Source organism: Triticum aestivum, chromosome 5B (assembly GCF_018294505.1).
Source record: "Triticum aestivum cultivar Chinese Spring chromosome 5B, IWGSC CS RefSeq v2.1, whole genome shotgun sequence".
In the NCBI taxonomy this organism is placed as follows: domain Eukaryota; kingdom Viridiplantae; phylum Streptophyta; class Magnoliopsida; order Poales; family Poaceae; genus Triticum; species Triticum aestivum.
In genome coordinates, this window is record NC_057807.1 from 266638617 (window position 1) to 266665221 (window position 26605).

Below are 26605 nucleotides of genomic sequence, written 5' to 3' on the forward strand. Positions count from 1 at the left end.
CCAAAGAACTAGCTATGGACATGGGTGCGTGAAAGCTTGCTATTCATGTGCTAGAGCCATAAGTTGGTCGCGAGATCTTACGGATTTCACCTTAGCCTACCCAAATTTGTTTGGGACTAAAGGCATTGTTGTTGTTGTTTTTGTTTGTTGGGCTCAATGAAGCATGAGCTCCACTAGCAATTTCGGACTACTACTAGCTTATATAACTATATATATTTAGGCAGAGAAACTCGTTATACTCTCACTGAGAAGAATAACAAAAATAACTAACCACTACGTCTTGTGGGTGTGATGCACCAGTTTTCGCCTGTTTTTCTACAAGTTAATCCGGCAATTTTCTTCTTCTTAATTAATGGGCTGAACCTAAGGGTTCCAGTTCTTCCGAAAATATGAAAGTAATGTTGTTTAGAAAACCAAAAATTAAAATAAATAACAAGTTGTTTCTCGAATACTGAGCAGTGAGCACACACACTACACTACTGAAGTAAGCACATGCGTGTTCCGTACGTACGTTGTGTGGGTCATCTTGTGGACTGATCATGTGGGTTCAGTAATACAGCCAGAGTCTGGACTTCCTGATTGAGTGCCGACCATGTGATGTTCATCTTTGACTAATATAGAGAAAAGTGGTTTGATCTAATCTAATTTAAGTAGTGCCATGTCATGTGATCAGATCACACATTCACATGTGTTCTCATTGCATTGCATCGCAACAACACAACGAAACCGCCCTCCCTCTCCTCCCCCAGCGCCGCGGGCCGCTCCGGCCGCGGCGGCCACCCCACGCCCTAGCGCCTACCCCCGGCGGCCGGTGGATCCGCCCCTGGCCATGTCGCGCTGCTCCCAAGGGGGGGGCCCGGCCTCGCCGACCACCAGCCTGGCCTGGAGCACTCCGGAGAAGGGGGAGATCTGGGCTGCGTCCAGCGGTCCGTCCCAGGTGCCGGAGACCCCTGCCGCACCGTCGCCGCGGATCCGCCCTTTGGATTCGCCCCCCTGCGTGGATCCGGAGCTGCTGCTGTGGTTGCCCCGTTGGACAACTCCGCGCCGCCCCATCTTGGGGGCACCCGCCTCAAATCCATTGTGGTGGTGCCTTCCCCCCAAGCTCAGCTGGCGGAGGGTGGCAATGACAGCGCCATTGAAGAGGGATGGACGCTCCAGAAATCTCGTAAGGGCCGGTGCGCTGGCTCTGATCCAGCGGGCTCTGGCCACCCCCGGAAGCAGCGCTCCGTCGCCCATCGCCATCGCCACGTCTCCGGCCGCGAGGCCTTTTTAAGCAGGTTCAAAGGCCTCTGTTTCCGTTGCCTGAGCACTCACCATCGTAGAGTAGATTGTAGAGACCCCCTGCGCTGCATCATCTGCAAGCGGCAGGGGCACTACGGCTGGGAATGCCCGCAAAACCCACGCAAGAAGAGAGGAGGGGGCTCTGCTAGAGAGCGCCTCGGCGATCTTGGTCGCTCGAACCCTCCTGTTCAGCCACCTACGCCACCGCCGCCACTCCCTCCCTCCCCAGCTGCCATGGAGCTCGCTCCGGCTGTCGACCACACTCGCCGCCCGCGCAACAGCCACAAGGTCATCGCTTCCACCCCTGCAATGGAGCACCAAGTGGCCCTGCTCACCCAGCATGCCGTCGTCATCACTGCGGTCGGCACCAAGGCGCACGCCGCAAGCCCTCTGTCCATCGGGAGGGCGCTGGAGAAGGAGCTGAAGGTCCCGCCTCACCTGCTGCGCGTGACCGCCCACGACCCTGAAGATTTCTTCGTCTTCTTCAACCTGCCGGGGCACAAAGATCTGGCGGTGCGGCACGGCTCGCTCATCGTCGATGGAGTGCCGTTCCTGCTGGAGCCCTGGCGGGAGGACGCCCACGCCGTGCACCAGAAGTGGATGCTGCACGTCCGGGTGGTCATCGAGAAGCTGCCCATGCAGCTCTGGACGCTCGAGGGCGCGGTGGAGGTTCTTGGAGACAAGGTGATCGTCGACCGCCTCGACAGCCGAACTTTTGAGCGCGCCGACACCAAGCTATTCGCATGCTGGGTCTGGGTCTGGAACCTCTCCTTCATCCCGACCAAGAGGACGATCTGGAAGCATGCGAGGGGGGCGGGCCGCGTGGAAGAGATGCTCGGCTACTCGCCACCGAGCCGCGCGGTCGCTCCTCCGCCGGAGCTGCTGCAGTATGACCTGCTGCTACACATGGACCGCGTCGAGGACTGGACGCCGCTCTCGCCGCGCTCCTCGCACTCGCCGCAGAGTGGCCTCCCCTCCGACGATGATGAAGACGACGACCGGCCATACCCCCGCATCGACCCTGGGGTCTGGACCGTGCGTGTTGAAGACGGGCGGCCCGCGCAACCCCAGGCGCCCCTGCTGCGCCCACCTCCGCGTGTCTCCTCCTCTGGCTGGAAAGGGATGCCGCTGGGGGGTGCACGCAGGGAGCATGACGGAGATGACCGAGGACACCACCGCCACTCCTGGAGGGAAGCGCTGCTAGGTAGAGGGCGCGCGGCGGACCACGGCAAGGCACCCAAGGCCACCACCAGACACCGCAGCCGCACCCCGACGTCAAGGCACCGCCAATGTGCGCCTGGAGACCGGCTGCCTGACGTTGAGGCTCGCCCGCAGGCACCCCGGGAGCGCGCCCACGCCGGCCCGAGGGGCGAGGGCAAAGAGGGCGCTCGCTCGTCGGTCTTGAAGGAGAAAGCGCCGACCAAGGGAAAGCTGCAGATGCCGGGGCAGGGGGGAGCGCCAGTGTCCCTGCTCGCCCCACCATGAAAGCTGCACCGGGACACTGTCTCGTCCTCAGCTGCGCCGGTGGAAGATCCAGTGGCCCAGTTCTTCGAGGGAGACAAGCGGCAACTGACGCCGCCCAAGCGCCCTGATGTGATGGCTCCAACGCTGGACAAGGTGATCGCGGCCAAGCTCAACAAGCCTCTCGACTTCGCCAATGAAGATGGATCCAGCGGGGAATCCACGGACTTGGGACCGGCGCTGTCCCTGGCGCGTCACACTCCCGCCACCGTGACCTCTCACGCGCTCCAGCTGGGGGCCGTGACCAGGCAGGTGACCGAGCTGCAGCTAGGCAGGGATGACGGAGCGAAGGTGCAGCGCCAGCCGACGCTTCCGTTCTTCACCAGTGCGCCCACCCCGGTGATCGGCAAGCCCCCAGCAAGAGACAGCCCCCCCCAAGACCAGAGCAACCAGTGTCCCAGTCCGGGCGAGTGCGCGACAGGCAAGCAACAAGACGGCGGTACCCCATGCGCAGCGTGCAACTTTCCGCCTGGTGCATGGGCTTGGGATCCTGGGACCAAAGGAGAAGATGACAGCGGCTGCGGCTGAGGCGCTCATCCGCCGCTTCGACGAGCCTCTGACGGACGAAGACATAGCTGCGATCGCAAGACTGACACGCCTAGACGCCCAGGCTCTCAAGGCCGCTGCCGGCATGCTTGGCGCTGATGGAGAGGCCTCTGGCCGCCCGGTTTCCCCATGTTAGAGCACCACCATAGTCGACGACGACCAGCCCTGTGCTGGGTCAAGCTAAGTAGTAGATTGTTAGCCTTAGGGCTAGTGAGATGTAACAGTAGTTGGGCATGGCTGGTAGTTGTTTGCCGGCGGGATCTTGGGCCTATTGGTGGCCGCCGGCAACCCCCGGATGGTAGTGCTGTGTACTTGTGTTTTCCTTCAGAAATAGAAACTGTCGTCGACCAGCCCTGGCTCTCACCTAAGGCTAGCACAATGCGAATGATCCATGTTCCTCATGAGTAGCACGGCCGGCCCAATCATGTGTTGGAACGTCCGGGGCCTGAATAATCCAGCCCGGTGTGCTGTAGTACAAGACACGGCAAACGCACACCGTCTAGCCATTTTCTGCATCCAGGAGACCAAGCTCGAGGAATGGACGACAGCGATTGCTAGAGAAGTAGGAGGGCAAAGGCTCGATGACCGCATCGTCCTGCCAGCTAATGGCACAAGAGGAGGCGCTGCCATCTTCTGGGATTCGACCTCGGTCGGCATCCAATCCCATATGATCGGCGAGTTCTCCATCACGGCCAAGGCCACGATCCTCTCCTCGGGAGCTAGTTTCTGGTTGACAACGGTCTACGACCCGTCTGAGAGCGCGCGAAAGGACTCCTTTCTGGTGGAGCTAGTCAGAGCTGCACACCCCCCGGAGAGCCCTGGCTCCTAAATGGTGACTTCAACATCATCTACGAGGCCCGCGATAAAAACAACAACAACATAAACAGAAGGATCATGGGTAGGTTTAGGGCGGCAATAGATGCTGGTGGCCTGCGGGAGATCAAATGCAAAAATAGGCGTTTCACTTGGAGTAGTGAGCGCCGAGAGCCAACTCTTGCGAGCATAGATAAGTTTTTCTGTACAATTGAGTGGGAGGTCCTGTTCCCTGATTTCATGCTCCACGCGGCGTCAACTTCATGCTCGGATCACTGCCCACTGCTACTAGCTACTGCCTCTGCCCCTAGGGCGACGCCCCGGTTTCGGTTTGAATCGTTTTGGCCAAAGTTCCCGCGCTTCCATGAGACGGTGCAACGAGCATGGCAGCGGCCAGCGCCAGTGGCCTGCGCTTTTGCTCGCCTGAACATCAGAATGCTCCGGGTAGCTAGAGACCTCAAAATTTGGAGCAAGTCCCTGTTTAGTGATGCTAAAATGCAGCTGCAGCTGGCCACAATGGTAGTGCTACGGCTAGATATAGCGCAAGAGCGTCGGACGCTCACGCAGAGTGAGTTTCACCTGAGAAAGCTTCTGAAGCTGCGAATTCTTGGGCTGGCAGCGGTGGAAAGGGCCCGGAAACGACATGCATCTAGGATAACATGGCTGCGGGCGGGGGACGCTCAAACAGCCTTCTTTCAGGCCAAGATCAACGCCAGGCGCAGGAAAAATTTCATCCACTCGCTGCACGGACCGGCTGGGGTTGCCACTACGCACGATGAAAAAGAGGAAATCGTCCATACTCACTTCACTAGATCTTTAGGGACAAGACAGGACCGAACTAGCACAATTGACTAGAGCTACATAGACATGCCAAGGGTTCAGGGTGGTGGCCTGGACAACCCGTTCACTGAGCAGGAAGTGTGGCAAGCGATCAAGCAATCGCCGGCGGAAAAATCACCTGGCCCGGATGGTTTCTCCGGGGTGTTCTTCAGAAGCTGCTGGCCAATCATAAAAGGGGATGTTATGCAAGTTTTTCATCAGTTCTACCACTTAGCCGGGGGGAACTTCCAAGCCCTCAACACAGCTGTCGTAGTCCTACTCCCCAAAAAAGATGGTGCTGCCGCAATCAACGACTACAGACCGATTAGCTTAATTCACTCGGTTGCAAAACTGATCTCCAAAGTGCTCTCGCTCCGCCTTGCAACGGTGATTCAAAGCTTGATCTCTCCGGCGCAGACGGCCTTCCTCAGGACAAAATGCATATACGATAGCTATCTCTACGTGCAAAATTGTGTCAAGTCCCTCCACGCAAAGAAGACTCCGTCATTGCTACTGAAATTAGATATCTCCAAGGCTTTTGATAATGTCTCCTGGGATTACCTGCTCGAGCTGCTCCAAGAGCTTGGCTTCAGCGCGAGGTGGCGCGACTGGATCGCCCTGCTACTCTCCACATCATCATCGGCCTTCCTGCTCAATGGCATAGCCGGGCCAAACATAGTACACAGAAGGGGACTGCGGCAGGGCGAGCCCCTCTCGCCTTTCCTTTTCATCCTAGCCATAGACCCACTTCATAGAGTGTTTAGAGCAGCGGTGGAGCACGACCTAATCGCCCCTCTGCCGGGCCGTGAGATCAAGCTTAGAGTCAGTCTATATGCAGACGATGCAGTAATCTTCGCAAACCCAGACCAGCATGAAGTGCAAACCATCATGGAGATACTCACTGAATTTGGAAACGCCACTGGCCTGCATATCAACCCGGCAAAATCAACAGCGACACCGATTAGATGTGAACACATTGATCTTGCTGACATCCTTGGAAATTTTGGTGGTTCCATCAACTATTTCCCCATTAGATATCTAGGCCTCCCGGTGACAACGACACGGCTTAGATTAGTGCACCTGCAGTTCCTGATAGATAGGATCAAGGCTCGGCTAGCTGGCTGGAAGGGCCGCCTCCTTCCCCTGGCAAGCAGAAGAGTGCTGGTCCGCAGCGTCCTCACCGCAATGCCAACATTCGCCCTTTCGGTTCTACGGGTTCCACCCAAATTACTCAAAGAAATTGATAAGTGTAGAAGGCGTTTCCTTTGGAAGCAGGAGGAGGAAGTAACAGGGGCCAACTGCAAGGTGAACTGGCCAACAGTCTGCGCGCCAACAGAGAAGGGAGGGCTTGGAATCCTGGACCTGCAAAGCTTCAGCCGAGCGCTCCGGCTACGCTGGCTATGGATCGCCTGGAACGATCCGGACAGACCATGGGTTGGCACACCACCACCATGTGATGACACGGACAGAGCTTTGTTTGCTGCAGCAACAAAGGTGACAGTTGGAGATGGCAAGACGGCGCTATTCTGGCAATCAACATGGCTGGGACCTGGAACACTAGCTCAGGGCTTCCCAACCCTGTTCAAACACTCCCGACGCAAAAACAGGACAGTTTTTCAAGCTCTGCAAAACGAGGCATGGATCAATGACCTTGAGCACGGCGATATCAACCGGATACTGACTGATTTCCTGCGGCTACACCGGCGAACTCGTGAGGCAAACGTCCAGCTAAACGATGATGAAAGGGACAAAATTCAGTGGAACAGGGAGGCAAAGGGAGGATACACAGCGAGCTCCGCTTACCAGATGCATTTTCAGGGACGGCACAACTCAGAGTTTGAAGACATCATATGGAAATCTTGGGCCCCTGGAAAGATCAAAATGTTTTGTTGGCTGCTGCTACAAAACCGAGTCTGGTCCAACGACAGACTCCAACGACGGGGCTGGCCAAATGGCTATTTCTGCCAGCTCTGTCTCCGGAGCCTGGAGTCAAGCAAGCACATCATCTGGGAATGCCCCGAGGCTTGGAAAGTTTGGCAACGGGTGGCATCTTGGCACGGCTGCTCCGCCTTCACGCCGACGGATGACTGGCACCAGAAGAAGCCTTTGGTGATTATCAGAGAAATAATCAACAGGACGTCACCAACGGAGCGGAAAGGAGCAAAAACAATGCTCCTTGCAACATGCTGGGAGATTTGGCAAGAGAGGAATAGATGCACTTTTCAAAACAAGATATCCTCCACCTCTGCCATTGTGAGAGAACTGAGAAACTCACTGGAATTATGGAGGTTGGCGGGAGCCAACTGCATTGAGATCCCCTTCGGGGAGCCACCATGAGATAGTAGGTTATTAGTGACCCTCTTTCTCTTTTTTGTTTCTTTTTCAGTTTTCTCCTTGGTCCCTGACCGCCACGCACTTTTCTGTTATCACCATGTTCTCCCTGCTTTAAATCAATGAAATAGCCAGCAATTGCTGGACAGTTCAAAAAAAAACATGTGTTCTCCATAGCGCACCAAGAATATACAAGTATCTGCATAATTCATAGGAATTCTCCTTTTTTTCGATTAATGGATCATCAAGCCCTAAGGCCGTTCGATGCCGAACACTTACGAATTCAGGAAACTCCATATGAAATTCACATAAACAGCTCAATTTCCGGCAGGATTCAAGACAAGTCCTCGCACTCCAAACTAGGCGGCCGGTTAGATGGATCTCATATTCCCATGGCATGAGCTCAGAAAAATTGAGGAAAAATTGACATGATCCGAACAATAGTAGTACCTTTTAACCTTTTTTTGGCCGGCGCACTATTTTGGCGTGTTATTTCCAAGTGCTACATTATATATTTGTGGGAGATTAGATGTGACATCCTTAAAAAAACATCTAGATGTGAATTAGACAAACTGTATTTCCAATACAAAAGATGTACATTCCGATACGTGCTATAGAGAAAAAAAAAGCAAATAATGCTCATAAGTACTAGCTTGGACTCTCACATGGGAGAGGCTGGCCATGGACCATCTGTCTCTCAAGTCCCAAGTCCAAAGATTAAGCTTGACGAGCTAATAATTGGCCAAGTTAACTGCCGAGCTGCTTCTTCTTCTTCCTCTGCAATCATTGAGACGTTCTTGGGTCTTGGCCCTTTTCTCTTGGACCACACTGGTAGATGGCATATGGAACATGGGAATGAGATGACCACAAGAGGGATTTTCTTGGGTTAACATTCTCTAGTTCAGCTTAGACTGCCGTGAGACATTCTCTTCCCACGGAAAGACTCTGAAAGCAGATACAGGGTTCATTGAGTTTACCATGCGGCTACAGGTTACAGCAGCGAAAACTTACAGAAAGTATTAGCAAGAAACTTCGCAGTACGGTCCATACACTGGGATCCGTGCCGCAAGAATATTTGCAACAATCAGATTTACAAATCTGAAACCTAAGGGCCGGGAGGATATTTCACAAGATTGTCGGGTGTCCCAGGCCTTTACAAATTACAAGCAAAGCAAGCTGCACACACTCCATAGTTACATGCGAGGAGAAAGCAAAAGAGTGATCAAAATCTACAGAAGCCTGTACTCTACACACAATTAGAATGAGGTCGATCGCGTTCTCCGAAGATGCTTTTTCGGTTCCGGAGGGGGCGCCGACTTCAATAACATGTCCAACTCCTGCAAGCGAACGTGGTGAAACATCCTTGTCGTCAGTAAGAGGTGAATGGTAATACTACAGACACTTTCAATAGCACATAGCAATAATTGCTGGTTCTTGGGAAAACTGCATCAAATATAATGTACTGTGTGTTCTTTGTATTCATGTGGGAAACCCAAGAGGCAAATCTTGCAAGTAAAGAACACGGAAATATAATTCTTTCGGCAGCCAATTTATGTACTCAACGAATATTCCTTTCAGCATCAAGTATTTGAGAAGTACATCCAAAGCGATGCTTTTGCTTTTTTTTTAATCACCAACAGAAAAAGGAGACAAAGGTGTAAATTATTTGGTGAAACAGGGCATGCCGGTGCATGCTTACACTAAAAGTGCAAACTATACAGATGAAGCATGAAAACATTGGAAAAAATAACAGTAGCAAGTTAAACAAACCTCCACCAAACAAATCTAAAGGAAATTAAACAGGTTATGTACAGAAAATGAGCATGATCTACCTTCTCTCTCTTCAGCCTTTTGTTCTCCTCTTCCAGACAAGACAATTTGCATTCGAGCTCGTTTGTATAGGCCTAAATTTCATACAAAAAAGTTCCCAAAGGAAAAAAAATTAGTTTTGATATACAAAGTGATATACCCAGTGCTGTCGTGAATTAAGATAAACTCAGAACAGAAGTAATCCTACAATGAGTAAATTAGGGGTTATGTAGGTGCAAAATAGACAAGCTAACATATTATGGTGTAGTAAGATAAATCCAGAACAGCAGTAGTCCTACAATGAGTAAAATAGGGGGGTTATGTAGGTGCAAAATAGGCAAACTAACCTATTATAGTGTGTTCTAATCTAAAGAGGGGATGTTAGTTCTGTTCTTGTGCAGAGTAACCAAATAAAGGTCTTTCTTACAAAAAAAACTAGCTTTTGGGAGTTGTGCTAATTAGAGATTGCTTGCTAGGCTCCTTGCTAACTGGACCATGCTCCTACAGGAGAGCTAATTCACCTTTTCCTCTATTAGTATGTTTCTAAATCTCATAGAAACTTTTATATCATTCTAAAGTGCTAAACAAGTTCTATAGTCATGACTTGAATTGTAAAGAGTCAGAAAAATAAACCTGTTTCCTAGCTCTTGAACGTGCAGCCGATTCTCGGTTCTTGATCATCCTCTTCTGCCTCCGATCAGCAACCTTGTATACCACATCCTGGGAAGACATTCTCTTACGACTAGGACTTTGAAGATCAGAAAGTTCTAGAGATGACGAAATACTCATTTGACGATCTGGGTAGATGGAATCCATTGTCGAAGGGATTGCAACACTCAGCGGTTGCGCAATCGACTGACGTACAATATACGCATCAATTGCACTTGTTCCCTGTGGGAAATCCTGCACTCTGGTCATCATATGAGCACTTTCTCCAGTTCCTACAAGATCAATTAACTCCTCAGCATCCTTCTGATACTGCCCAGTAACAATGCCAGCCCTTTGCAAGAACTCCTCAAGTGTTATCTCCCCAAACGACATCTGTGCCTCACAACCTGAACTCCTTTTCTCATCATCACTACTCTCCTCTTCCTGCTGGATGTCTCTCCAAATTTCATCCACTGTCTTCTTGCTCAATGGCAGGGGCACAGTAATGCTGCTGCCCTGACGTTCCAAACCAAAAGCTGACGTGCTTTGACTGCCTGAATTCCCAGCGCCATTTGGTAATGGAAGGTTCTTCTCATCTGGAAGAACACTCCTCACAAAGTCATCAAGGTTCATACTAAGAAGTGGCGCACCGAGGTGGCTTTCAACCTCACTGAGGGTGAGGTTATAGAGAGAGCCTTCCCTGACTAGTGTCTGAATTTGGGCCCTGTTCCGCTTCTTGCCTGTGATGGCGGTGCCACCGCCTTCAGAGCTCATTTTGCCTGTTTTATGTTTGACCAATGACACTATTGATGATCAGTCGTTGATAGCATGAAACAGTAAGCTTTCTGATTTTGGTAATCCTTGTGCAAAAAATATTCAGATTTTGATTAATTCAAGCAGGCAATCTTACTGCAATATGGAAAGATTTAATTAAGATCCAATATACATATGATAGAGCAAGCTCAGAAAAATTATCAGTTAGTGAAGAATGTAGTTCAACGTGCACTATCATATGTATTTTGTCCAACTTCGAATTCCAACAAATAAAAGATAAAGGGCAACCCGTCCAAAAAATTGTACACTGATGGTTGTGACTGCTGACTAGACACTAAACTCAAAACTGAAACCAAACCCAAAAGGCAGGTGCAACCTTATCCTAACCCACTGACTTGAAGAAGGAAAAAATGAACCAAACAACAGGAAAGGTAATAAAAATATATATGATCCTATACGAGAAAAGAATAGCATAATCATTATGAAATACTGCAAATACACTTCCTATGGAAAATTCATATGGCACCAGTGAGGCAGTGCCACAAAATCTCAGGTAGGACCATTCTTCATATACTGTGCTGCACGAATAACTTTGTACATACATCATGGAATTAAAGTATGGACATGCAAATGGTCAGCAAGCCAATTTGTGTGCAGCACCTAAAAAATTGTATGCTATTTTACTCTGCCACTCTTTTTTTTTGTACAGCACACAAATGGACATGTTTTTCTCCCAAAAAGTGTTGCTCATACTTCATGGAATGTACACATGAGTTATTTTTCAAATGTCAAACATCATTTTGAAGAATCAATTATACAGCATCAATGAAACTACTTCCCTAGATTGGAGACAAAAACCTCTGCGCCCAAGTCATAAACTGAGTACTGGACTAACATTTGGTAGATTATTACCAGGAGGGGTAAGTTAAAGAAAATGAAAGACCCATTTGAAAAAAAATAATAACACATCCTCTAAGATTATAGAGTTTCAAGCAGTAGAAAAGAGAGCACGCGTACTGACACGAACTTAGAAAGTAAATACGGCAGCAAAAGGAATACAATTATTAGCCAAATATACATCTACCGCAGACCCAAAACTCTGTAGTCTGAACCAGAACGATACAATCGTATGTAGAACCTAAATAAACGGATACACAGATCATCCCAATTCTAAATTAAATCAGTGGAGCACCAGTCTATCTCATCGCACCCCCCAATTGCTCAAACGCGGACCGCATAAAACACCCGAAACCCCAAAACAAGCAAGAAATCCGCGAATTCCGCTTCGTTCTCAGGACGAGATGAAACCTACGCTAATAGCACGTCACTGGTTTCCCAGTAAAATGTGCTAACTGATCCAATTCCAATCCAACAAAGCACGCCATGATGGATCAGCGGAACAAATTTGGCCCGGGTGCGGGGAAAGACAACAGAGCTGATTAGGATCAGATACTAACTTGGAGAAGCAGCGCGATGCCTGCAGGGAGGGGATAATCTGCTGCTCGGTGCGCGATAACTCCGAGGTATCGAGAGTGGAATCTTGCTCCGCGCGCAGAGAGAGGAGAAAAGAGAGAGAGAGAAAGAAAGGGAAAGCACCGGAGAATATATTTCTCGCGTGAAGACGAAGACGACGACAGGTAGAGAGTGATGGCGGGCCCTAAGACGTGGACGTCTGTTACTTGGGCCAAGGTGTGCTTTGTTTGGGATGGATCTAACCAATCCGGTAATTATCCAGAAATCCAGAGCCCAAAAGAATGTCGGTCCATTTGACGTGCAGGCTTATGTTTCTAAGTCGACTCAGAAAAAAATTTAGGCATAGTCTTCTATTGGGAATATCCTATTTGCCGCTAGATGCGGAAAGTTGCCGGGCGGACGCATAGGGAGATCGAACGACGCGTGGGCCGGCCCGTAAAATGTTTCGACAATTCCGGTTTCAGGAGCCTTCTCGCTTGTTCCCAGCCTTTTTTTTTCGGCTTTGGGATTCTTCTAGGAGCTTCCTAACATTTCTGTTTCTTTTTCGTTTTTCGTTTTCCTTTTTCCTGTTTATTTTTTCTTCTCTATCTTTTCCTGTTCGTTCCTTTTCTATTTTTCAAGTTTTCTTTTTCATCTTTTTTTCTGTTTTTTTCTTTATTTTTCCCTTTGTCTTCAATTTTTCATTTTTCATAATTTTAAAAATGTTCAAACTATTCAAATTTTATTTGCATGTAAAATCTATCGTTCTTTAAAAAATGTTTGAATTTTAAAAATTGTTTGCTAATTGAAAAATATGTTCAAATTGTTTAAAATATGTTCCGGTTTTCAAAATATTGTTCATGTATTGATTTTTTTTTTGAATTTCCAAACTTGTTTGAGATATTTAAAAGGTTCTAAATTTCAAAATTTGTTCTTCAATCTTAAAAAATGTTCCTGCTATCTAAATTTCTTTCTTTCAAACATTTATTCTAGTTCTTAAATTTTGTTCACAAGTTCAAAATATTTATAGTTCTCAAATTTTGTTCACAAAATTCAAAAAATGTTCATGTTTTCAAATTTTGTTCAGTAGTTTGTAAAAATGTTCCTCTTTAAAAATTCAGTCACAAATTTAAGAAAAATATTCGTGTTTTTCAATTTTGTTCGGTAGTTTAAAAAATTGTTTCTATTTCAAATATTGTTGCAATTTTCAAGAATGTGTTTGTTTCTAATTTTGTTTGGGAGTTTAAAAAAATGTTTGATATTTTTTAAAAATGCTAACGAATTTGACAAATGTTCATCTTCTTTTCTCGTTTTTTCTGCTTATTTCCTCCTGTTCCATTTTCCTTTGTAGAATATTTCACAGTTCTAAAAAATGTTCTTCATTTCATAAACGTTGTTCATATTTCTCAAAATGTGTTCAATAACTTAAAAAATGTTTTCATTTTCAAATTTTGTTATGAGTTTGAAAAAATGTTCTTGTTTCAAAAATTGTTGACGGATTCCAAAACTATTCACATTTCCAAATTATTGTTCAGAGTTTCAAAAAATGTCCCCTTTAATAAAAATTTGTTCACATATTCAATAATGTTCGTGATTTTCTAAAAAATGTTCAGTTTATCAAAAATTTGTTCGGATATTCAAGAAATGTTTGAGCTTTTTTTCTTCTTCTCAAAGTTGAAAAGTGCTCTCTTTGGAAAAACTTATTTCTAAAATAATGTTCACGTTCAGACTTTGACAAAAATGCTTGGATCTATATTACCTTTAGCTTCGCACGCCATAGTAAACCCAGAAGCTCATCTATCCCGTTGACTAGGCTCGCACATAAGCAAACAGGAGGTCCCTGTTCGATCCCTCCGTCTAGCACACTTTTTGGGGATTTTCACTGTGTTATGCTAATGGGCCGGCCCAGCTGGAATCGCGTCTGTGCGTCCGCTCGGCAATTCGCCGCAACGAGCAGCGCATATGAACTGGATTTTTCACTGTGTTACGCTAATGGGCCGGCCCAGCTGGAATCACGCCTGTGCGTCCACTCGGCAAGGCAATAGGAACTCCCCTCCTATTGGACGCTCCCGGGCGTCCAATAGTAGAGCTTTCGCTGAAAAGCTCGGGCAAACGGGGCGGCCCATAACCAGGCAATGAGTAAAAATGACTAAAAAAATGCGCACACAACAGTGTCGAACGCGCGACCCCACGCTTTGTAGGGGCGATGCAAACCACCTGACCTAGCTCCTGAGTATGGCACAATTGCAGCGCAAACCTTTAAGTACAATGTACAACGACAAATCTAGCACACTTTTGGGGATTTTTCATTGTGTTACGCTAATGGGTCGGCCCAGCTGGAATCGCGCCTGTGCGTCCGCTCGGCAATTCGCCGCAACGAGCAGCGCATAGGAACTGGATTTTTCACTGTATTACGCTAATGGCCGGCCGAGCTGGAATCGCACCTGTGCGTCCGCTCGGCAAGGCAATAGGAACTCCCATCCTATTGGACGCTCGCGGGCGTCCAACAGTAGAGCTTTTGCTGAAAAGCTCGGGCAAACGGGCCGGCTCATAACCAGGCAATGAGTAAAAATGACTAAAAAAATGCGCACACAACAGTGTCGAACGCGCGACCCCACGCTTGGTAGGGGCGATGCAAACCACCTGACCTAGCTCCTGAGTATGGCACAATTGCAGCGCAACCCTTTATGTACAATGTACAACGACAAATCTGTTTTTTTCCTTCAAAATTTCCAACAATTCTTGCAAACAAATGTGAACTATTTTCGTGAAATATATTTAAAAATGGTGAATAAATATCAAAAAGTTAAAACCTGAAAAATTATTGAAAACGTGAACAAAATTTTGAAATTCAAAACGTTTATTGATTTTTATATACGTTATATTTTGTAAAATATATATTGAACATTTTTTATATATGCTGAGCAATTTCTAAATACAAATTGAACATTTTTGTAATATACGCTGAACAATACTTAAATACATGTTGAACAATTTCTAAAATATTTATTGAACATTTTTTTACTATGTGCTGAAATTTTTTTAAATACACATTTAACATTTTGTGATATGCTTTGAACGATATTTAAATTTACATTGAACAGTTTTGTATAAAAATGTTTTTTGGAATTCATATGTTTGTTCTAATGATAGAACACAAATTTGAAAAGAGAACAAAGTAAAAAAGAAAATAAAGGAAATAAAAAGGGAACCAGAAAACAAAAAGAAACAGGAATAGAAAAAACAGCGATGCGCACCTGGGCCGACCCAACTCGGAGCGCCTTCAGCGAAGCCCCGACGTTTGGACGCTCACGAGCGTCAAATAGGATCCCCTGTCCACTGCATCGTCCTGTTTCTTTCTCCTGCCTGTAGCCACCGGTCCCCCATCGCTTGATGCGGCATGAATCTTCCATCTTCGCATCTCATTTTCATCTGGTGATCTTCTTCGGTGAGTCGCATTCCCACCACTGCCTTTCCACTCTCCGGATCGTTGGCATATAATGCTAGAAGCCACCGAGACTGGGCCAGGGGAGGGAGTTGCAAAGCCGGTTCCTCCCTCCCATGTCCGTGCTGCGAGGGGAGGTGGCGTTGTTGTAAGGAGGACAACGAAGGGCGCAACTCGGAGCTGTAGGCCAGGGATGTTGCAACCAGTAGGGCGCAGAGTTGGGAGCAGCCGACTGAGATCCCGGGACCAGAAATGGCATATGCTACAGCCGGGAATGAGGTTGCTGGGACCGACGATGGAGGTTGCTGGAACCGACGAAATAAAAAGTTAGAACCAGCCATGGCCATTGTTGTGACGGGTGAGGGTGGGTGCGCAGTCGCCGTTGATACGTCTCAGACATATTTATAATTTTTGATTGTTGCATGCTATTATATTATTAGTATGATATACTTTTATAGTAATTTGTATTATTTTTATGGACTAATCTATTAATTTAGTGCCCAATATAAGTTCATGTTTTCTGTTTGTTTTTGGTTTCACATGAAATCAATATCTATGGAGGTCAAAATACGTTGTTGATTTAACACGGTTTTTTTGGGCAACAAGAAATGTTGTAAGTTTTAGGAGAGATCGAGACAAGCCACGAGGAGCCCAGGGGTGGCCGCCCCCTCGTCCGTGTGGGGCCCACAAGCACCGCCTTGACCTGATTCCTCTGTCATAATTCCCTATAAATATTGAAACCATCTATTGTGCCCCTAAAAGAATTTTTATCGCCACCGCAAGCCTCTATTCCGAAGAGATACCATCTAGAGCCCTGTTCCGGAGCTCTATCGGAGGAGGAAGCCATTGTCGGAGCCATCTTGATGAACCTTGCTGCCTCCATGACCATGTGTAAGTAGTTTCCTTTAGGACCCATGGGTCCATAGTAGTAGTTAGATGGTTCTCTCTTTATCTTTTGGATCTTCAATGTCATGTTCTCGTCCTTGATCGAGATCAACTCGATGTAATCAATGGTGTGTTTGTTAGAAAATGATGAATTCTCACTTTATGATCAGATTGTTCACTTAATTCAATTGAATCTATTTGGACTTTCTTGCCACATAATTAAATATTTTGTAATGCTCTATGTAAGTGCATCTAGTGCCCCTTAGTGATTTTGGTGTATTGAAGACTTATAGGTTAAGTGACTGATGCGTTTGTGAGTGTACACAGGTCTATAAGTCTATGAGGAGTTTGATATTTACAGAGAAAGTCGACCCCTAAAAATGAAGTTCTTCGACTAAAGACTTTGATATTCTGAAGACTTTCTGAAGACTTTGAAAGTGAAGAAATTGGTGTGACCTTGAAGACTTGGTATTCATTCGAGGAATATGAGGCGTGAAGACTTTTGTTTTCGTAGTTTCATTTTCTCTTTCTTGAGTCATAGGAAACACCGTACTGTTAAAGGGGGTCGAGGAAATAGTAAGGAAAAATTTCCATGTGATGCTCAACTCAAAATCCTACACCTACCAATCCCTTCGAGTGAAGCCATTGGAAATCTCATACAGTTCAGTCAATTTCTTCAGTGACAGAGACGCAGTTCTTCTGGTCACTGAGGACTTTGCTCTGACTGAGGAGTTAGGAATTCGCCAGTGCGAATTGCCTACACAGTGAGGAACATGATAGCCCTGAGGAATTTGAGAGTCAAATTTCCGACCGTTGCTGTGCTGCGCGCCGGCTGTCCAAAATATCTTATCCACCTAACGGTCATATCATTGAAGGGCATTTATGTCTTATCATGTCGGGCTGCTCCCTAGGCTATAAATAGCCGCCCCCTACAACCACTAGTTGGTTGGCTGCTCCGAGAGAACTTGACACTTGTCATCTGAGAGCAACCCATCCTCCGAGGACTTTGAGCGAAAATCATCAAGTGAGGAAAATCCCAAAACCAAACCCCCACAAACCCAAAGTGATTGAGCATCACTGAAGAAATTGATCCTGCGTGGATCCGACGCTTGTTACCTTTGAAGACTGTGCTTCTTCCAGACGGTTAGGCGTCAAGGTCTAGAGCATCCAAGAGGAATTGTGGATCGCCGAGTGACCAAGTCTGTGAAGGTTTGGAAGTCACCTGAAGACTTACCACGAGTGATTGGACGAGGCCTGCGTGGTCTTAGTTCAAGGAGAATACGGTGAGGACTGGGTGTCCTGAGTTGCGGCTCAGAGACTGGGTGTCCGGGACTGCGTGTCCTCGAGTTTAAATACTCAGCCGCTCCAACCAGACGTACAACTGAGACAGCAGTTGGAACTGGTTTACCAAATCATTGTCTTCACCAACTAACTGGTTCTATTTCCTCAACTCTTTCATTTCCTCATTACTGTGTTGTATGTTGTTCATATCTGTGCTTGAAGACTTTGACTGAAGACTTTCACAAATTCCTCAGTTCAATTTCTTCAGTCTGTTTGTCTTCATCTTGTTATCCTGTGTTTACGCTTTCTGTACTCTGTGCTAGTCTTCATTTCATCATGATGACTATGTTTGTATCCTGTTATGTTTACTTCTGAGTACTTATTCCGCTGCAAGTAGTTCTTCGCTAAGGAATTTCCTCACCAGCAAATTCCTCAGTGAAGAATTCATAAAAATCGCCTATTCACCCCCCTCTAGTCGATATAACGCACTTTCAATTGGTATCAGAGCAAGGTACTCCCTTGTTCTGTGTGATTTTGGTTTAACCGCCTGGAGTTTTAGTTATGTCGACCGCAGGTATGATCAAGGTCTCGGCTGGGTGTCCTACCTTTGATGGAACGGACTACCCCTACTGGAAGAACAAGATGCGAATGCATCTTGAGGCAATTGATAACGATCTCTGGTATGTTGTGGAAAATGGTGTCCCCTCTGTCACTCCCTCACTGAACGCTACCGATGTGAAGAGATTCAAACAACTCGATTCTCAAGCGAAGAATATCATATGTGGTCATCTGAGCAAAGGACAGTATGGAAGAGTGAGTGCTTTGGAAACTGCTAAGCTTATCTGGGATAGGCTGTCCAAAGTAAATGAAGGAGTTTCAACTCAGCGTGACTCTCGAGTCGATGTTCTTCGGAATCTCTTCAACCGCTTCAAAAGACTCGACAATGAGAATGTCCAACAAACCTTTGATCGCCTCACTGACATCTCAAATGAGCTTCAAGCCCTCGGTGCCACTGACATCACTGATCATGAAGTTGTGAAGAAACTGTTGAGATCGCTTGATTCCTCATTTGATACTCTGGGACTGATGATACAAGAACGTGCTGACTACAAGTCGCTTGATCCTGCTGATATCCTCGAAAGGCTAAACACTCACGAGTTCCAGCTTGCTGAAAAGAGAGATCTCTATGGTTCAAACTATGGCAAACCACGTGCCCTGAAGGCCAAGGCTGTGTCTGACTCTGAATATGAGGATTCTGGTAGTAGCCTTGGTGATCCTGAAGAACTGAGCCAGGATCTAGCACTGCTTGTGAAGAAATTCCAGAAGTTCACAAGACGTGGTCGCTTTGGAAAATCCTCAAGAGGCAATGATTCCTCATCCAGTGACTATAAGAGAAGGCTTTGCCACAAATGCAAGAAGCCTGGTCACTATATTCAAGATTGTCCTCAGTGGGAAAAGGAAATGAAGAAGAAGAAATACAAGGATTACAGTTCTGATGATGCGAAGAAGAAGAAGAAATCGTCAAAATCTTCGTCATCAAAATCCTCGAAGTCTTCATCTCACAAGAAGAGCAGCTCCAAGAAGGCTCGGGCATTCATTGGCAAGGAGATGGACTCTGAAGCTGAATCTGAGGAAAATGATGAAGAGGAGGCGTCTGAAGAATCTGAGTCTGGTGTGGCGAGTCTGGCCGTTGCTACTGCCTTCGTCAGCAAGTCCATCTTCAACACTGAAGAAACTGACTCCACCGACAAGCCTGATGAAGATAATGATGGCTACGCTCCCACCTATTGCTTCATGGCGAAAGGTGCTAAGGTACTCAAATACAACTCCTCTGAATCTAGTGAAAATGAATCTGATGAGGATCTCAAGCCCAGCTACTCTAAACTTGCTAAGATTGCTGTGAAACAACAACGGGCTCTTGAAAAGGTTCAAAACATGCTAGATAAAAGTGACGATATGTTGGGTGAAGAAATGGATCGCACTAAAGCCTTGACTGAAAATCTTCAGAGACTTCATTCTAGGTTTGATAACCTTCAAGGTCATCATAACTCTCTCTTGTCTGATCATGAGAAACTTTCTTATGAATTTCTTCAAGAAAAGCAAGATAACGAGAAGCTTTCTCTTGAATCTCTTCAAAGAAAGGAAGATCTTGAAAAGCTAAGAGTGTGTTATGAAGATCTTCAGAAGGAGCGCGATTCATTACTAGCTCAACAAATCAGCGCTTCTCAGGAAGAATTTGTTCCCCCATGCTTAAAGTGCATTGAACGTGAATCTGCTAATTCTTCACCTGAATGTTCAAATGCTTCAACTATTACAAATTCTTCATCTGCCTCTGCTATCACTAATTCCTCATCTGAGGACATTGCTAGTATCACTGACAATGCAGGGCTGAAGGAACTGTACATGACAGGCATGTACAAAAGCCTCAAAGGGCATCAGACACTTTGTGATGTGCTCAAAAAGCAGATCCTCAACAGAAACCCTAGGAAAGAGGGTATTGCCTTTGAGAGGAAACTCAATGCTGATGGAACATATTGGAAGCCTGAGCAGTACCCCAAAACCTCATGGGTTGCTGCAAAGGGACCTCCAGTTGATCCATCTAACTTATCTAGCTTTACATGTGAATCTCCTCATTCTTCTGATGAGTCATTTGACTCCAACTATAAACTGTTCAAAAATCAGAATGGTGAAGTATTTGCTAGATATGTTGGCACTAACTGCAGGAACGGTTCCCCTATGAAGAAAATATGGGTTCCCAAAAGTTGTGTTGAAAGTCTTCAGGTGAATGTCCTCATGACACCACCTGTGAAGAACAGGAACCCCAGATCAAATTCTTCATATGGACCAAATTCTTCATATGGATCCAAGTCCTCTTATGGACCAAACTCTTCACATGGATCAAATTCCTCAACTGGATCAAAGTCCTCATATGATTATCATCGTGCTAACAACTCTGTCTCGCAGGGTAGAGCTAAGGGCTATGAATATGTGCATTATTCTTCAAACCATTATGTTCATAAGTCCTCGAAGAATTACTCTGCTTATTCATATGCTTACCCTAACCCCTCTTATGTGAAACGAAATGGTTTGGCATCTTTGCCACCTTTCTCATATGGTGCTCGCAGAATGATGAACTCTTTGCCACCCCTCCAGATGTGGGTGGTGAAGAAAAAGAACTAATCTGTTCTGCAGGGTCAGGTCTCCAGACGTGCTCTAACGTCTGAAGAATTTGCTGGGGACCTGACGAAACTGCCTGAAAGGACGCAGGCAAATCATGATGAAATGAACTTTCATTTCACCCGTCCTCATACTGCTATATATGTTTACTGCTTGATGAAATTCATCTGATGAACTTGATATCATATTCTTCACTAATGAAGCATATGAGATTGTAAGCTACACTAATTCATCTGCAGGATGATCAACCCAAAACCACTGAATGGGTCCTCGATAGTGGATGTACAAATCACATGACTGGTGACAAGAATCTATTGATGGATGCTCCCTTATCACCGTCACCTCTGAAGCATATCATCTTTGCTGACAAAGGCAAAAGTCAGGTATTGGGTCTTGGTAAGGTTGCTATCTCTAAGGATAAGCACATGGACAAAGTCATGCTTGTTGAGTCCTTGGGATACAATATCATGTCAGTCTCAATGCTTTGTGATCTTGATATGGTTGTTGTCTTCGGCAAATATCGCTATGTTGTGATTATGGAAGCTGACAATTCCAAAGTCTTCGAAGGCTTTAGAAGAGGAGATCTGTATATTGTTGATTTCTCTACAGGACCACAACCAGCCGTATGTCTACTTGCAAAAGCTTTAGAAGGCTGGCTATGGCATCGACGACTTGGTCACGCAGGCATGAAGAATTTGAACACGCTTGCGAAGAAGAAGCATGTCATTGGCATTGAGAATGTCAAATTCCTCAAGGATCACTTATGCGGTGCCTGTTGTCACGCCCAAGATGCGACCCTATCCTAAAGGAACTCGAAGGTCCCACCAAGGATAGAAGCGCATCTTGAAGACGCTTTTGCAAGGTGGATATCATTACATCAACATTACATAATAGTGGGGATACATCTGATACATACAATGTCACATGAATACAACAATACAACATACAAGAACAACATCCGGCTACGGATGAATCATAAATAGAAACTTAAACAATATCCAACCTGCTAGCCCAGGCTGCCGACCTAGAACCTATCCCCTGATCGAAGAAGCAGAAGAAGAAACTCCAAAAAAAGCAACATCGCTCTCGCGTCATGATCATCGCATAACCTGTACCTGCAACTGTTGTTGTAGTAATCTGTGAGCCACGAGGACTCAGCAATCCCATTACCATGGGTATCAAGACTAGCAAAGCTTAAAGGAAAGGAAGGGGTAAAGTGGTGAGGCTGCAGCAGCGACTAAGCATGTATGGTGGCTACATACGCAAATAAGAGCGAGAAGAGAGCAAGAGGAACGGTCGTCAACTAGTAATGACCAAGAAGTGATCCTGAACTCCTACTTACGTCAAACATAACACAGAAACCGTGTTCACTTCCCGGACTCCGCCGAGAAGAGACCATCACGGCTACACACGCGGTTGATGCATTTTAATTCGGATCTGGTGTCAAGTTATCTACAACCGGACATTAACAAATTCCCATCTGCCTATAACCGCAGGCACGGCTTTCGAAAGATTATACCCTGCAGGGGTGTCCCAACTTAGCCCATGACAAGCTCTCGCGATCAACGAAGGAATAGACCTTCTCCCAGGAAGACCCGATCAGACTCGGAATCCCGGTTTACAAGACATTTCGACAATGGTAAAACAAGACCAGCAAAGCCGCCCGATGCGCCGACAATCCCGATAGGGGCTGCACATATCTCGTTCTCAGGGCAACACCGGATGAACACTACGTACAACTAAAACCAACCCTCGAGTTTCCCCGAGGCGGCGCTGCAAGTGGCTCTGGTTCGGACCAACACTTAGACAAGCACTGGCCCGGGGGGGGGGGGCTATAATAAAGATGACCCTCGAGAGAGCGACTCCCAAGGGAAAAGTAGGTGGTGGTGAGGCAAATGGTAAAAGTCAATGTTGGGCCTTGCTGGAGGAGTTTTATTCAAAGCGAACTGTCAAGGGGGTCCCATAAATCACCCGCCCGCGTAAGGAACGCAAAATCCAGGAACATAACACCGGTATGACGGAAACTAGGGCGGCAAGAGTGGAACAAAACACCATGCATAAGGCCGAGCCTTCCACCCTTTACCAAGTATATAGATGCATTAATAATATAAGAGATATTGTGATATCCCAACCAAAATCCCGTCCACCATGAAGAAATCTTCAACTTCACCTGCAACTAGCCACGCTATAAGAGGGGCTGAGCAACGCGGTAACATAGCCAAACAACGATTTGCATAGGAAAGGTGTCAAAGGTTAGAGGTTCATGGCAATATGGGATGGCTCGACAAACAGGTGATAGGTAGCGTAGCAAAGCGATAGAACGAAGCAACTAGCATAGCAATGATAGTAGTGAGATCCAGGGTATCGGTCATCTTGCCTGAAATCCCGCAAGGAAGAAGAACGAGTCCATGAAGAAGACGAATGGGAGCAGTCGAACGGATCCTCACAATCGCAACATTACCAGAACTAAGAAGCAACACCGGAAAGAAACAAACAACATGGTAAACACACAAGCATAATCATGGCAAGATGCACAATCAAGTATGATGCATGTCCGGTTTAAAGAGGCATGGCGTGGCAAACCGCAACACACAATACTACAAATTAAGTGGAGCTCAATACGCAATGAGTTGCATATTGATGAAACACCACGACATGTTATTTAGTTTGATCTCGTTTATGTACTCAACAATATTAAATGTTGGTTAACATGGCAAGAGGGTGAAGCAAAGTAAAACTACCTGTCTAGTCAAGTTTAAATGAGGCCGGAAGCAACAAACAACAATTTTAGAAACTCCCCATATGCATATTATAGATTTGGTACTGTTCTGCACTAAACATTATTTTAGAGTTGTTAAACATGCAAGATGAGTGCACCATGTTAAACTAGGCAAAATCCTACCCCATTTACATATATAATTTATTAAAATCGGAGTTACGGTTATTTAGTTATGAATTAAATCATTTTAACATGGCATAGGAGCAAATTTAATCAAACAGCATTTCAAACATTTCAAACATAGATGAAAGTTGGATATTATTAATCTACACAAAATTCTGAGCAAGTTTCATATATAAATCATTTTAATCCGATGCACGGTTAGTGAGTTATTAAATGCATGAACTAGGGGGACTAAACTGCAAAACTGCCGTCTCAGGAAAATTGGACAAATTCCCAGGACGAAAAAAAAACGAGGCGGGCCGAAACAGGAACTGGAGCACTGGGCAGCCCAACCAGAGGAATGAAAAAAAAACAAGGTGGGGCGGGTGGCGGCTCACCCAGTGGGCTTCGCCCCGGCTGGAGGAGGAGGCAGGCCAAGGCGAGGCCTGCTGGAGCTGGGCCTTGGGGCGCTCGCGCTGGACCACGGGGAGCTGGGCCGGCGATGCTGGCCGCGGATCTGGGCCGAAGGCGGGGGCGGCACGCTGGGCCTGGGAGGCCACGGCGGGGCCCAAGAGCGGGGACGCGGTCAACGCAGACGGATCGGGGCTCCTCCCGATCCTCTCCGGCGGCGGCGCGCTTGGAACTCCGGCGACGTGGACGGCAGGAACCGAGGCGGCGGCGCCGGATCTTGGGGCGGGCGGCACCGGGGCTCCTCCCTGGGGTCGGATGGAGGACGGCGGCGGGAAGCGAAGGGTGACGGGGGCGGCATCCGGCGAGCTCAACGGTGGCCGGGGCCGGGCAGGGCACGAGGCGGCGAGCGGCGTCGGCGGGCGGCCGGCGTCGAGACGGCGTGCGGCGGTGCAAGGGAGGACCGGGCGGCGCGGATCTGGTCTCCCCGTGGCTCGGGCGGTGGCGTTGAATGGGCCGCGGGGGCCGGCCGTGGGCTCTCCGGGCCCGGCGGCGCGGCGAAGTGGACCTGAGGGCGCGGGCGAATGAGGGGGCGCCACGTGGCGCTGGCGGCGGAGGTCGGACACGTCCGCTGCCCGGATTTTGTCCGGCGGCGGCGGATGGAGTTTTAGGGTTTCGAGAGGGGGAGAGAGATCCGAATTTCGGGGTGGGGTATTTATAGAGGTAGAGGGAGCTAGGAAGCTCCAAATGAGGTGCGGTTTTCAGCCACGCGATCGTGATCGAACGACCGAGATGATGGAGCAGAGTTAGGTGGGTTTTGGGCCAAAATGAAAGGGTGTTGGGCTGCAACACACACGAGGCCTTTTCGGTCCCTCGGTTAACCGTTGGAGTATCAAACGAAGTCCAAATAATATGAAACTTGACAGGCGGTCTACCGGTAGTAAACCAAGGCCGCTTGGCAAGTCTCGGTCCAATCCGGAAATGTTTAATCCCCACACAAGAAAGAAAGGTAGAAATGACCACCGGAGGAGAACGGAACGCCGGATTGCAAAACGGACAACGGGGAAAAAGCTCAGATGCACGAGACGAACACGTATGCAAATGAAATGCGCATGATGACATGATATGCAATGCATGACACGCAAGCAATGACAACGCAACAACAGCGAATAACTGAACGACACCTGGCACATCGGTCTCGGGGCGTTACAACACTCTACCACTATGAGAGGATCTCGTCCCGAGATCTAGAATGGCACCGGAGGGAAAACGGAAGAGAAAGAGAAGAGGTAAACTAAGTTGCTTCTCTGACAAACGAGTGAAACCACGAACCTTGCGAGGTTGAACAAATTGAAAGAAAAGAATACATTGAAGATGAACGAAGTGGAAAACACTCCGTTAGGAAAAAGGAACAAGGAACATCATGTGAACCCTGTAGGTTGAAAGACATGAGAAAAAGGGTTGCAATGAACAAGAAGTACATGCAAGCACTCCGGTAGAAAACGAGAAGTACAAGGAACGATAAAGATCAATTACGTCAACACTCCGGTTGGAAATGGAAGGAATTGAACATGATCTTGGCAAAACAAGATGATGGGTCGAAGAGAGCGACATCACAATGCCTCCGGAACGAAAGAATAGAATATGGATATTTGAAATAGGAGAAATGACGAGAAAATGCCAACTTCTGCCAAAAGAGCTTGAGAAGGCATCCTTAGGAGAAGGGTCGAACGGAGTTGTTGAAAAAAAACCCAACAATGAAAAGAACAGGGTTGTAGTGGGCTTATGGAGAACATCTCAAAACTATTAGGTGAAATTCTGCCACTAACAGGAATGATATATCCTATTGATAACAACAAGGAGATGAGAAGTTTAAATCACCGGGAGGATAAATGAATAACTTGGGTCATTTATAACCAACATAGATAGCAACAAGCCGTAGGGAAGGCTTTAGGTGAAATATAACCCAAGATAACTCCAACGAAGAGGTTGATGGATTTAAAATATCTCATTCATGATAACATGTGGATCATGAAACATGAATTCAAAATATCAAGAATGGCATAATACCACCTCCAATGATACAGAAGAAAGAATTGCACTCCGGATTACAATATGAAGAAAGCTTGAGCTTCTTAAAAGAATCTCGATGAAAACTTTGAGAAGGAATTAAAATCCTTGATGAATCATCATGTAGAACCTTCATGAAGAACTCCGGTAATAAAAGAATGATCAAAACGGAAAGAGAAGTTGAAAACACAAGCGAAGCCTTGCGACGATTTAGATGAATCTCCTGGTGATATAATTGAAATAACTTGGAGCTCCGGAAAGGAAAGATGAACAAAAGAAATCAAGAATTTTGATGAACCTCCGGAATAGGGAATTAATCACTTGGATGAAACAAGAATAAGAATTATGTTATGCGTATCCTTCAACATTTTAAATTGATGACAATCAACGGATTTGGCATATCACTTATTCTCGTATCAAGGATTAAGAGAGATATAACATAAACTCGAGAAGGTATTGAACGA

The 26605-nt window shown here is 46.7% G+C and overlaps 1 protein-coding gene across 2 annotated transcripts; it reads right to left on the minus strand.

The window, feature by feature from the left end:
- Nucleotides 1-8252: 8252 nt before the first annotated feature.
- Nucleotides 8253-12165, minus strand: LOC123111303 (ABSCISIC ACID-INSENSITIVE 5-like protein 2). Of its 2 annotated transcripts, none has more exons than XM_044532061.1 (4): nt 12000-12165; nt 9754-10677; nt 9144-9215; nt 8253-8648 (listed from the first exon to the last, which is right to left on the minus strand). In XM_044532061.1, the coding sequence occupies exons 2-4, from the start codon at nt 10540-10542 to the stop codon at nt 8568-8570; spliced, it is 942 nt and encodes a 313-aa protein (XP_044387996.1). In that variant the 5' UTR covers nt 10543-10677; nt 12000-12165; the 3' UTR covers nt 8253-8567. The 2 variants fall into 2 exon arrangements, with proteins under 2 accessions (XP_044387996.1, XP_044387997.1); XM_044532062.1 differs by having other exon boundaries at nt 9754-10547; nt 12000-12147.
- Between the last annotated feature and the right edge of the window lie 14440 nt (nt 12166-26605).

What these genes read in the sequence shown, in the direction of transcription:
- LOC123111303 (XM_044532061.1), bottom strand. Translation starts at nt 10,542, where the DNA reads ATGAGCTCTGAAGGCGGTGGCACCGCCATCACAGGCAAGAAGCGGAAC. An exon ending in GTTCAAGAGCTAGGAAACAG is followed by an intron (nt 9,216 to 9,753) that starts GTTTATTTTTCT and finishes TATGAAATTTAG; the next exon opens with GCCTATACAAACGAGCTCGA. An exon ending in AAAGGCTGAAGAGAGAGAAG is followed by an intron (nt 8,649 to 9,143) that starts GTAGATCATGCT and finishes GTTCGCTTGCAG; the next exon opens with GAGTTGGACATGTTATTGAA.